At 31.5% G+C, this 11,754-nt stretch overlaps 5 protein-coding genes across 8 annotated transcripts; 3 read left to right on the top strand and 2 right to left on the bottom strand.

The window, feature by feature from the left end:
* Nucleotides 1-603: 603 nt before the first annotated feature.
* LOC110722196 (nucleolin-like) lies at nt 604-1,309 on the top strand. The gene is made up of 3 exons (XM_021901463.1): nt 604-619; nt 663-716; nt 852-1,309. The coding sequence occupies exons 1-3, from the start codon at nt 604-606 to the stop codon at nt 1,307-1,309; spliced, it is 528 nt and encodes a 175-aa protein (XP_021757155.1).
* Nucleotides 1,303-4,031, top strand: LOC110722161. The gene is made up of 8 exons (XM_021901426.1): nt 1,303-1,589; nt 1,668-1,944; nt 2,040-2,680; nt 2,763-2,825; nt 2,947-3,015; nt 3,095-3,160; nt 3,238-3,382; nt 3,682-4,031. Exons 3-8 carry the CDS (start codon nt 2,542-2,544, stop codon nt 3,746-3,748), a joined length of 549 nt encoding a protein of 182 aa, XP_021757118.1. The 5' UTR covers nt 1,303-1,589; nt 1,668-1,944; nt 2,040-2,541; the 3' UTR covers nt 3,749-4,031.
* On the top strand, nt 3,744-5,414 carry LOC110722160. Its single transcript, XM_021901425.1, has 7 exons — nt 3,744-3,882; nt 3,976-4,110; nt 4,198-4,357; nt 4,460-4,588; nt 4,664-4,807; nt 4,922-5,122; nt 5,222-5,414. The coding sequence occupies exons 1-7, from the start codon at nt 3,749-3,751 to the stop codon at nt 5,333-5,335; spliced, it is 1,017 nt and encodes a 338-aa protein (XP_021757117.1). The 5' UTR covers nt 3,744-3,748; the 3' UTR covers nt 5,336-5,414.
* A 128-nt stretch (nt 5,415-5,542) lies between these two features.
* LOC110722159 (protein FAR1-RELATED SEQUENCE 9-like) lies at nt 5,543-9,968 on the bottom strand. Of its 4 annotated transcripts, XM_021901420.1 has the most exons (7): nt 9,490-9,968; nt 7,857-8,965; nt 6,610-7,612; nt 6,443-6,532; nt 6,284-6,367; nt 6,135-6,200; nt 5,543-6,048 (listed from the first exon to the last, which is right to left on the bottom strand). In XM_021901420.1, the coding sequence occupies exons 2-7, from the start codon at nt 8,282-8,284 to the stop codon at nt 5,566-5,568; spliced, it is 2,154 nt and encodes a 717-aa protein (XP_021757112.1). In that variant the 5' UTR covers nt 8,285-8,965; nt 9,490-9,968; the 3' UTR covers nt 5,543-5,565. The 4 variants fall into 4 exon arrangements, with proteins under 4 accessions (XP_021757112.1, XP_021757113.1, XP_021757115.1 ...); XM_021901421.1 differs by lacking the exon at nt 6,135-6,200; XM_021901423.1 differs by lacking the exon at nt 6,443-6,532.
* Nucleotides 8,292-9,589, bottom strand: LOC110722195 (protein FAR1-RELATED SEQUENCE 5-like). The gene is made up of 2 exons (XM_021901462.1): nt 9,490-9,589; nt 8,292-8,965 (listed from the first exon to the last, which is right to left on the bottom strand). Exons 1-2 carry the CDS (start codon nt 9,587-9,589, stop codon nt 8,292-8,294), a joined length of 774 nt encoding a protein of 257 aa, XP_021757154.1.
* Nucleotides 9,969-11,754: the final 1,786 nt, after the last annotated feature.

Genomic DNA, 11,754 nt, shown 5'->3' with positions numbered 1-11,754 from the left:
ATAGTAAACTTTTGTCATCCAATTTAATAATGTTTATTTAATCTTTTATATTTGATCATTTCATATGCAGCACAAATTGCACCTGATTTTGTTCAAATTGAGGATGAAACTTATCTTCTAGATCAAGATGATGATAAAGTTTCCACAAAACTTAGTGAGGAGACAGCTCCATCATCACAAAAAAGTGATCAGTCAACCAAAATGAAAACAAGATACAAAATGGTTGCAAGGAAAAACAAAAACAAAAGCCTTGTTGTTGTGCCAAGTGGTAGAATTACAAGGAGCCAAGGTAATCATAATACTTTTCTGTTACACAATAAATATTACACTTTCAAATATACTAACATAAATTTTTTTAAAAAACAATAGATGTTCTGTTAGATGAATCTAAAAAGGGAAGCCTGAAGAAGGATGTTGAGCCTGCTAAAGAAACCGCAAAAATAGGACAGAAGAGAAGAATGTCTACAAGGAATTTTCCTATTCAAAAGGAAGCTGATGCACCACCTCCAGCACCTACTCCAATAAAAAAAAATGGCAGGTGCTCCTGCTGAATATCCTCCAGACCAAGGCAAAAAGGGTAAATGTTCAATCTTAATGTATAGAATGATCATTTATGATGGTATATCATTAATGTTCAATTTCAATATATAGGTGGGAAAAAGAAAACTCTAGAAGTGAAGAAAAACTTCTAAAGGTTGCTGGCAAAAGAAAAGCAGGTATATAATGATATATTATAAATGTTCAATTTCTATATATAGAATGATCATTTGAGAAAAACAATTTTGTTCATTTTATCATTTGCTTACTGTACATTTTCAATACTTAAACAAAATTATATATTTAATTTTCAGATGTCAGTCCTGCCAAGAGAAATGCTGGAAAGAGAAAAAAAATACAAGAAGTACCATCAGATGAACCCTCTCAAGATCCTGACAGTGATGATGATAGTGAAGAGTCAGTTTATAGAGCAGAAGAAGAGCCTGTCAGTGAGGATGATTATGAGGTGGAGGAAGAGGAGGAAGAGGAAGAAGTAAAGCCAAGGAAGAAACAGGCAAAGAAAGGGAATTCAGTGAAGGCAAAGGTTGAAAAGGAGGAGCAAAAGATGGTACTGTATGATGAAGGAAAGATTGAAGGTAGGAGAAAAAAGAAAATGAAAACTGAAATGGTTCAAGCAATAGAAACTGATGAAGTTGAGGAAATTCAGGAAGATGAATTTGAGGAAGAGAAATCTTCAAAGAGAGGAGGACATGTGAAGTTCATTGCATGGATAAAAAAGATGACACCTACCCAAAAGACAACAAATTATTGATATAGGGTTAGGATCACTTCTTGACATTAGTTTACCTCAACTTGATCAAAAGTTCTGTAACTGGTTATTGGGAAGTTTTGAAGAAAATAGCCAGTATTTTGAACTACCAAAGAATGAAAAAATAGAAATTGAGGTAGAGGATGTTAGGGTAGTTTATGGCTTGCCTACAGGAGAAATTCCAATTGTTGAGCCAAAGTCTGATAAAATTAGTGAGGAGTATGCAGAATTTCTGAAGAAATGGAGAAAATCATGGTCAGGAAAAACTCCATCAGTGAGTCAGGTATGATCAGTTTTAAATGTTCATTTTAAATACATTAAATGATCAAAAGTATAAATGTTTTGTTCATTTTGTTTGCAGATTGTGAATGGATACATAAATGATAAATTCACCAACAACAGACCACCAAGTGAACATTTCATTACTAACTTTTTAGCAGTGGCTGTGAACTGCTTGATGAAATGTGTATCAAACAATCAATGCCATTTCAAATTTCTTTATTCTATGATGGACAAAGAAAAACATAAAAAATTTGAACTGGTGTCAGTTTGTATATGACTCACTTATCAAATGTCATGTTGATTGGAGAAAGCAGCAAGGCAAGGGGTTCTACAAAGGCCCTCTTCAATTTCTGATGGTATATTCTTAGATACAAGATGTTCATTTAAATTTAAATAAATGCACTTTTTTTTATTGTTTATGTTCTGTTCCATGTTTTCTTTTTTCTTGTAGTTGTTCTATTTTGATAGAGTTCAGAGGTTAGACAAAAGGCCTCCAAGAACAATTCCTATCATATCTGCATGGAATAGAGACATGGTTCTTGAGAGGTTGAAGATTGAATTAGAATTGGGATTTGGGAGAGGGAAAATTCTACCAAGGATTGCTGCAGAAGTTGAAGAAAGTCCTAAGGTTATAAAATGATCACTTTTGTTAACATAAATGTTCATTTGTATAATCTGAAATGTTCAACTGCATAATTTTTAATATTCATTCATATAGGTTTTTATGGATGATTTTGTTTCCCTGGTAAAAACAACTTGTTCAAACCTGTCAAAGCTTTCTTCAAAATTGGTGAAGGCAAAGGATATCTTCCCTGGAAATGACTTGGTGAAAAAAAGTTGATGAAGTTTTAGGAAAGGTGGTAGCTAGGGAACCATCAATTCTAAGCCAAGATGAAGAATTCTTTGGCAGTGAGGATTTCCTAAATGCACTTGCACAAGCTGAGAAGAATCTGATGCAAGGGTCTGAAAAGCAAACAACTGAGAAGCAAATGACTGGGAAGAAATTAACCAAAAAGGGAAAGGAAAAAGAACAAGAATATGACATCAGAAAAGCTTTCAGCTTGGGGTTGACTCCACCTTCTCCAGCCATTGGTAAATTCTAACTAAAAGAGACTATATATCCTAATTTTTATATGAAAAATTCTAAATTTGTGGTCTAAATTGTCCTAAACAGAAACAGGGCCCACCTTTTCAACACTTGGTGATATAATTGAACAACCAATAATTTCAACAAATGGTAATATGTTCATATATTTAATAATAATGTACATAAACTTAAGTAGAAATGTTCATTTCTAATTATTATGTGTAAATACTATTAACTTAGTGTATCTCCAAAATGATGATTTATAATACAGCTGGAGAAAAGGATGTGGGTAAAACTTCAGCAGCTTCAGAACAAAGAATTGAAGAATTTTCTAGAACTGGTATAATGTTCAATTAAAAAGTGTAAAATGTTCATTTACAAACAAGAAATATTCATTATTAATTGTATTATTTTGTTAGACGCAGCAACTGGTTCAAAACTTGATGCTGACACTAGGTCAGATAATGAAGGATTGCCTAGAACAGGTATAATGTTCAATTATAAATACTCAAATGTTCATTTACAAAGAAATTATATTATATCTAATTAAATTTTTTCTTAGATGCAGGATCTGGTTCAGTGGTTGATGCTGACCCTAGGTCAGATGGTGGTGAAAAAAGTGATGATCCAAAAAACACAGTTGGAGGTGGAAAACAAAACAAGGAAGATGTTTTTGAAAAAACAAAAAATGATGAAAAAGTGGAGGGGTAAAATCCTGAAGACATGTCTTACTATTAGGGTTATGTAATGGTGTAGGATAAAATATCTAGATGGAACAATTTAACTTATGTTACTATCGTGTTGTAACTTGAAACTGGTGTTTCTCAAACTATTGTATGTGTGAACATTATTTTGTTGAATATGTAATATGAATGTGTGGTTTATGTTAAATCAATAGGTTTATGTTAAATCAATATCTTTCATTTTATGAATTGAAAATGATTCAGGGTGTTACATAAGAAGCTTTTATTTTATTAATATGTACTGACATTGTTTCACTTTTCAGTGAAAACAAGAAGATTGTTGCTTCATCCTCAAAAGTCACAAAAAGGTACATTATTTATATTAAGTAAATGTTCAAAAATAATAATGAACATTTTCATATACCTAAATGTACATTTGTGTTATGTAATATGACCAGGAATGATGATAAGAAAAAGTCAATTGCAGAAAAGAAGAAAAAAACTGAAAAGGAAAAGGTTGAAAGGTATAATTTCAAATTTATTTATATACACTCAAATGTTCATTTATGTTCCTCATAATTTTCTTAATTTAACAATATTTTATATTGAACAACAAGACCAAAACGCGAAAAGAAAACACTTCCTCCTGCTTTCCGATCTCCTTACTTGGTCAAGTACAAGGATCTGTTTAAAGATGAGAAAGCCATGAACCAAATTGCAGTAGACTTTGCTCTTGGTGGAAAAGATGAAAGGTAATTACTTACACTAATTAAACTTAAGGTTTAATATCTTTTATAAAAATATGTTCACATTCATATTATTAAATGTTCATAATGCAGTGCACTCTTATACTATGATGGCTTGAATCTCATCAATAGAAATGAAATGAAAACTCTTGGAGATGATGTTGAAGTGACAAATTGTGTCATAGATGGATGGGCAAGGTTTCTTAATCATAAAAAGCCGAGAAACAAGATTTATTTCTCAACAGTGCTTCATGTTAGTCTTTCTTCTTTTTTTATATTATTGATTCTATTTTCCTATGATAAATAATTGCTAAAAATTCATTTAACTTCTATATGTTTGTTTGTATTTCAACAGCACATTATGTGCACAAATAAAGTTTGTCAAGAAGGATCATCAATGAAGACAAGAATTAATGCCTTCATAGAAAGAATTGACAATGAACTGAAGTTGAATAAAATTGACAGCATTGTTGGATATAAACAGGTATTAATTCTTGTTTAATACAAATGTTCAATTACCTTCAATATATTGTCCAATAACATTATATAATTTGTTCAGGTCTTCTTCCCAGTATCAACTTCTCAACATTTTTTTCTGTTGTGCGTCAATCATATAGAAGACAAAATTCATATAATTGACAATAGAAAACTACCAAAAAAGGTATCAGTCCAAGCAAAATATGAAGAACAACCAAAAATGATGGTGAGATAATATGTTCATTTATAGTTGACTACATGATCAATTATATTTTATTAATTGTTCATGTCTTCATCACAATACAAACTTCTAAACAATTTTTACTCTTTTTTCTATCAGTTAAAAGGATTGGCAGAGTACATGAAACACCTTGGATATCAAGATGCAAAAAGAATTGAAGACTACACAGTTGTTTTGGAAAAGATGAAATGGCGTAGCAACAATGACTATACAAACTGTGGAGTTTACATTATGAAGCATATGGAAACCTTCACTGCTGATCCTAATGAGAGCTGGATTTGTGATTTAAAACCAAACAATGTAAGAGTTATAAATGATCAATTATTTAAGATATAATATTCATTTATGAAACAGTAAAGATTGTTTAATTAAAATTTGACAATTCATTTTGTTCAACAGGTGGAACAAATTAGAAATCTAAGGCTCCAATACACAGCAGAACTGATGTTATTTGAAGAAAACACTGAATCAAGAGCAAATAGAAGGAAAGCTAGAAAATTTGCAACTTTGTAGTTTCAAATGTTCATTTACAACTATGTATATGTTCATTTCTTATATATGACTATTTTTTTTTTTTAGAAGTAGACTTATGGATTTTATTTTAATATTATTGTAATTGATATTTCATTTTAATCTTTGAATGAAAGTTTTTTATATAATAGATCGAAAATTCAAAATTACAAAATAGTAATTAAATCAACATTACAAAAAAGTCTAATGTTTATAAAGTTCTGGAATACTAATTATTTATCTTTATTAGCCAAACGTTTAGCTACACTTGTATCAAAAAAGGCTAACAACCTATCATATTTAGAAGAAATCTTTTTAGAACCTAATTGAACATTTCTTGATTGAAGAATTGGAACACGAGCACCTTGATCATTTCTTTGAACTGTGGGAGGAGTAACTTGAACATTCTGAACAGGAAATCCTTGATCATTTATTTGAACCGTAGGAGAAATAACTTGAACATTTGTTGATTGAACATTCCTGGAGTTGGATATGATCATTTCTGGATTGGTGTTTGAACAATTCTGAGTTTGATTTTGAACATTCCTGGGAACAGTAGGTTGAATAACAACAGGAGATTTTGTTGACGCACTAATATGAATTGGAACTCTTGGATTAATTTGAGAGTAAGTTTTAACACCAGAAGCACCTTCATTTGCACCAAAATTAGAACAAGGTTGAACAGCAGAAACACCTTCAAGATTTAAATCCTTCGCCTTTAAAAAAATTAAATTGATCATTAATAAACCAGTATATGATCAGTTACAAACACTTATACAAACAAATATGGAAAAAAAAAAACCTTAGCAATAGATGAAATATCAACATCAATAGATATGATAGATGAAAGAGAGCTTTCACCAGTAGCCTACAAAAAAACCAAAAAAAAATATAAAAAATAAAAAATTAAATAAAAAAAAATTATAATATAGATCATAAATGTTCATATACCTGATCAAAATCATTGGAAATACTATGATTTGATTCCTTAGAACTAGAAGGAATTTCTTCTACAACAGCTGATTTTAAGCCGACCTATATTTTTAAATTATAAAAATCAATATTAATAAAATATAAATAAAATGTTTTTTTTGGCACATTTGAATTTACCTGAGCCCGTTTATTGCTCAAAACAATCAATTCAATGGGATCACTAATAGAATTAGCATAAGTAACAGCACAACCGTTCTCATCAAGTTCCTATTTAAAAAAAAAACATAAATGATCATTTACGAAAACTGAAATGATCAATTTGAAAATATGAAATGATCATATACCTGTACAACTGCTTGCCCTATACCCCTTTTGTAAGGAGTGTACAGAGACTTTTTCCTCTTGAAATTACCCTTTGCCTTGTTACACTGCTTCTCCAAGGTACTCTTAGGCCTTACATTCCTCTCACCTTTAGGCCTAGCTTTTGGAGGATTCTTGATCTCAAGATCAACAATTTCAACCTCTTTAACAGGTTCACTAAAGTCAATTACACCTGATACACTCTCAACCTTTTCTTTTAACAGATTGAAATAACACTCAACCTCTGCCCTTGCATTCAAAGAATTCTGACAACTTGTTATCAACTTAACAAACTTTCTGATTGTTTGTGACCTCCAAACACTAGTAGCCACAACATTTGTCCTCAAAGTAGGTTCTTCAATACCATGACTACACATGGCAGCCTTTGTCCATCGTTTCATTATATACTCTTGTGGAATATTACGCACACAATGCAAATGATATACTCGAAGAGAATGAGAACAAAGTAAACCAGTCTCACTAAAGTACATGCATGTGCAACAAATTGCATGTGTTTCCTTATTAAAAACAACTTCATGCTTAATTATATCCTTCCCAGGCCTCCAAAGAAGATATGAATATTCTGGAAAACGCAAACCATTATCAACATGATCATAAGCTGTCCCCCTAATGAACTCCTCTTCAAAAAGAACATAAGCTTGAATAGTGTACAATGATCTTGCATGAACTAATATACCAATATTAGCAAAAGCTAGGTGCCTATTACCCCTCAGAGTATTGTAATCTCTTGCACCTTCCTTACTTCTCCACTCAGAAATGACATCAAGAAAAACATGATAAAAATCACATAAACCTTGAGTCTTATTAAGACGTTGTGAAACTGACTTATTAGTAGTTTCACTACGTTGAGAAGACAATATACCACCAGACCAATACTTCTTAGAATAAGCAGGACACCACATTTCCTTTATTTTATACAAATCACATAACCAATCATCATTTTCACATTTGTATTTATCACACATCCTGTATAACAGAAATGATCATATATTAATTTAAAAATGAACAAAATATAAATTAAAATATGTACATTTGTGTAAAGAATAATGATCATAAACAATATGGACACTAATAATATTATGATAACATACATAACAAAGTAAATTGTATGATCATATGTAAAACACTAAATGTTCATATATATATCACATAATAATCAAATATATCACATAATAAAAATAAAAAATAAATATAAAAAACAATAATTTACCTTTTCCAGAAATATTCAAATTCAGCAGGAGTTTCACAATACTTCAAAAGATATCCAAACAAATCTGTAAAGCCTTCCAAAGCTCTCAATGCTCCAATGTGTTTCTTAGAATTTTGTTCAAGATGCCATACACATAAACGATGATGAACAGTTGAAGGAAAAATGTTTCTTATACCCGCTGCAATCGCTTGTGCTTGATCAGTCATAATTGTAATGGGACTTTTCCTCCCCATTGAGTGCAAAAATGTATCAAACAACCAATCAAAAGACTCGGTGCGCTCATTAAGAATAAAACCCATACCAAACATGACATTGTTACCATGATGGTTCATCCCAACAAATGGAGCACATATCATTCCATATTTATTAGTTCTATAAGTTGTATCAAAAACCAACAAATCTCCAAAGTAATGATAATCTCTCATCATCCTACCATCACGCCAAAAAAAAACTAACTAAAGCACCACTATCATCTTGTTCAAAATCATAATAAAAATCTGTCTCATCCACATGTCTCTTGGCAAAATATTTAATCAATTGGTTACCATCACATCCTTCAATTTGGGCAGCTTTTTCAGATGACAATGCATTATAAGCATCAGAAGCAGTAAAACAAAGATTAGGAGATCCCCCAACCTCCTTCTTTAGAACCCTCAAAGAATCAGTAACTTTGACTCCACTCAATTTCATTGTTGAAATGAAAAGAAGCTGCTCTTTATTCACATCTCTTTGAGACCTTATCAAATGCCTTTTTTCAGGAGGAATCATAGCATGATTATGAACCATTTCATGTCTTGTACATGTATAGACCCCTAAATGATCAATATGAAACTGCACAAAAGCTAAACAACCAGTTCGATGATCCAACTTCTCATAAATCCTTTTATTCTTACACTTATTATCTTTGAATCCCTCATTACAACAAACAAATCTTTTCATCAAAAAAGAATCATCTCTTCTTCTCTTACTCTTCCCAATTCGAATTCCAAAACCTTTCCTAAAAGCATATTCATTATACGCTTCGAAAGCTTCATCTTCAGATTTAAATTCTTTATCCTTTAATTCAGACTGTTCTGCTTCTAAATACATAATATCATCATTTTTTTCCACTGCACAATATACAATTATAAATGATCATAAAGAGTTTCATGAATGAACAATAACAAATAAGTAAAATGTTCAATATCAAAACAGCACATGATCAATTGCAAAAAGAATTTCAGCACATAATATTTTGAACAATATTTTCATTATTTACCACTACACATAATATCGATATAAAAATGTAAAAATAAATGATCAAAAATGACTTTAAGACTGAACATAAACACATTAGTAACAATGAATAAGAAAACATAAACGATTAATTGAAAGTATAATCTACAAAATATACGACAAAAACACACAATTCTAAAACACAGAGAAAACAACAAATGAAACAACAAATGAAGCAACAAAATGTTCATACAAAGTACAACAATCCAAAAACGTTCATCATAATGTAATCAAAGTAGTAAATTCAAAAATCGAAAGTGAATAATAATACATCAATTAAGTTCAAATTAACAGAGCATTATAACAGAACAAATTAGGGATAATTAAAAATTGAAAAATTATGATCACAATTACTCACATTGTTGCACAAACGAATCAACGAAACGAAGTCCAGAAGGAAACACACGCTCGCAATCGCGATCAAAATCAACGCAATCTCCAGATGCAGAATTCGCCATTGATGATCGGTAACAATTAACGAATTCGTTCAAAAAATCAAATGAAGAAGATGAATTAGCGAGAGAAAAATGTAGATCAAAAATGGAGGTTGGTTGATCAATTGAAGAGAGAGAAAAAATAGGGTTTAAAATCATATATATACATAAATTGAATAATAAGAATCAAAGGAAAAAGGAAAAAAGAGGAAGAAAAGAAAAAAAGAAAAAAAGGAAAAAAAAAAAAAAAAAAAAGGAAAGAATCGCAAAAGGAAAGAAGCTGCACATGAGAACTCAATACCAGCTACAAAACGACGTAGCATAGGGGGGGTGTAGGGAACACACCCTACACTAGGGTGTAGGGTAAAATTTTCAGTAAGGCAAGCATCAAAGGAGAGAGAAGGACCTGGCCCAAGCCCAGACTTAAAAGTGGATGGTCCAGCAGCTGATCCATCATCAATTAGACCATTCCCTTTTTTGTTTTTTCTGATCATGTGAGAGTCAGCATCATCTTCGGTCTTCTCTATAAATTAGATAGAGACGAGGTCAATATATGAGATAGCTTTTCTTTTGAGAGAACAATTCCCCTGCTGGAATCTCCTCTTGTCTTTTCCTTTAGTAAATCGCCTGTTTCTCATCCTCCTTCCTCTTCTATCCCTCTCTCCCCATCTTGTGAAGAGGATAGCGCTATCAGACATTGTCTTAGATGGAGCTTGAGTATCAGTATCCTTGTTTTCCACAATAACAAGCTCCAATTTTTCAATTTGTGGGCGAAAATGAGAAGATAGATCTGGCTGAGCTTCCATACTATTTTCCTCTATTCAGTTGTCTTCAGCAACGTCGATCTCGAACTCCCCTGCCCATTGGTTCAAGGGGTCCTCCGAAATCTGCCCGTTTGGAAAAGCATCTTCCTCTTCTTCACCTTGAAAGTCCATCGGGTCATACACCGACGAGTCTGGTTCCCTACTCTCCACTGCCCTTGGATTATTCTGAGCATCAAATTCAACGAAAAAGCGTTGATTATAACCAAAATTATCTAAGCGTCTACCAAAAATTTCATCATTCAATTCCACCCTTGATTGTATCACCGAACTCATTAGCACATCGAAGTGAATCCGTTCAATTTCTGGCCCGTAACGAGGGGCAACAGCAACCGAATCAACACATGCATGATTGAATCGGCTCCCCCCTTAATTCATATGATACTGGAAAAATGATATATATATATATATATATATATATATATATATATATATATATATATATATATATATATATATATATATATATATATATATATATATATATATATATATATATATATATATATATATATATATATCAAGTGTTGCCATGAAATTATGTTTGGATAATGTGATCAATTATTGATCATCATTTTGTAGTATATATGACCTCTTGAAGAAGGCATACATCTAATTGTTATGATAATTCGAAACAAAACTATCGAATGAAATAGTGGTAAACACTTGTATTATTTCCACAAGTATGAAGAAATGAAGACGGCTCAATAAGTCTATTTGAAGATTTGAAGATTCAAGTTCAATTTGAAAGGATCAATCGTCAAGAAATGGTATTCTGCTACATGGAAGAAGTTACCCAACCATATCGCATGGGCTTTATTGCACTGGAATATTTCACGTTAATACGTTATGCATTAATCAGGGGGAGCAAATACGCGCTGCACTATTTTTCCCTTAACCATAGTTTTGTCCCACATCGGGTTTTCCTGGTAAGGTTTTTAACGAGGCAGCATCTCAAGCGTATTACAAAGAATGTTGTACTCTTTTTCCTTCATTAGGTTTTTATCCCACAGAGTTTTTCCTAATAAGGTTTTAACGAGACACATTCTTAGATAATGGACATCCAAGGGGGAGTGTTATGAAATATATATTTGTGGATGCCCATTATACCCTTGTATTATTCCATAACTTTCTAGATTTTAGGGTTTATTATTCTCCAAGCAAACCCTATCAATTGTACTGTATATATATATGTATATTTATGCCTCCATTATATGAAATACAAGGAGAACACAGTGATTAATTCTCTCTCCATCTCTCATATTTTCACCTCATTTTATAACAGTTAAGATATATATATACACTTTATTTTCTACTCTTAAAAGTCGTATCAACACAAACGTAGCATGTACGGGTACTATCCTTAGA

Source organism: Chenopodium quinoa, unplaced genomic scaffold (genome assembly GCF_001683475.1).
Source record: "Chenopodium quinoa cultivar QQ74 unplaced genomic scaffold, ASM168347v1, whole genome shotgun sequence".
Lineage (NCBI taxonomy): Eukaryota > Viridiplantae > Streptophyta > Magnoliopsida > Caryophyllales > Amaranthaceae > Chenopodium > Chenopodium quinoa.
The sequence above is the reverse complement of the archived record's forward strand: the minus strand, read 5'-3'. Positions and strand labels throughout refer to the sequence as shown.

What these genes read in the sequence shown, in the direction of transcription:
- LOC110722196 (XM_021901463.1), top strand. An exon ending in TGCTGGCAAAAGAAAAGCAG is followed by an intron (nt 717 to 851) that starts GTATATAATGAT and finishes TTTAATTTTCAG; the next exon opens with ATGTCAGTCCTGCCAAGAGA.
- LOC110722161 (XM_021901426.1), top strand. Translation starts at nt 2,542, where the DNA reads ATGCAAGGGTCTGAAAAGCAAACAACTGAGAAGCAAATGACTGGGAAG. An exon ending in TCCACCTTCTCCAGCCATTG is followed by an intron (nt 2,681 to 2,762) that starts GTAAATTCTAAC and finishes TGTCCTAAACAG; the next exon opens with AAACAGGGCCCACCTTTTCA. An exon ending in ACCAATAATTTCAACAAATG is followed by an intron (nt 2,826 to 2,946) that starts GTAATATGTTCA and finishes TTTATAATACAG; the next exon opens with CTGGAGAAAAGGATGTGGGT.
- LOC110722160 (XM_021901425.1), top strand. Translation starts at nt 3,749, where the DNA reads ATGTTCAAAAATAATAATGAACATTTTCATATACCTAAATGTACATTT. An exon ending in ATTTCTCAACAGTGCTTCAT is followed by an intron (nt 4,358 to 4,459) that starts GTTAGTCTTTCT and finishes GTATTTCAACAG; the next exon opens with CACATTATGTGCACAAATAA. An exon ending in GTGATTTAAAACCAAACAAT is followed by an intron (nt 5,123 to 5,221) that starts GTAAGAGTTATA and finishes TTTGTTCAACAG; the next exon opens with GTGGAACAAATTAGAAATCT.
- LOC110722159 (XM_021901420.1), bottom strand. Translation starts at nt 8,284, where the DNA reads ATGATGAGAGATTATCATTACTTTGGAGATTTGTTGGTTTTTGATACA. An exon ending in TGAGCAATAAACGGGCTCAG is followed by an intron (nt 6,368 to 6,442) that starts GTAAATTCAAAT and finishes TTAAAAATATAG; the next exon opens with GTCGGCTTAAAATCAGCTGT. An exon ending in TTTCCAATGATTTTGATCAG is followed by an intron (nt 6,201 to 6,283) that starts GTATATGAACAT and finishes GTTTTTTTGTAG; the next exon opens with GCTACTGGTGAAAGCTCTCT.
- LOC110722195 (XM_021901462.1), bottom strand. Translation starts at nt 9,589, where the DNA reads ATGGCGAATTCTGCATCTGGAGATTGCGTTGATTTTGATCGCGATTGC. An exon ending in TGATTCGTTTGTGCAACAAT is followed by an intron (nt 8,966 to 9,489) that starts GTGAGTAATTGT and finishes TATATTGTGCAG; the next exon opens with TGGAAAAAAATGATGATATT.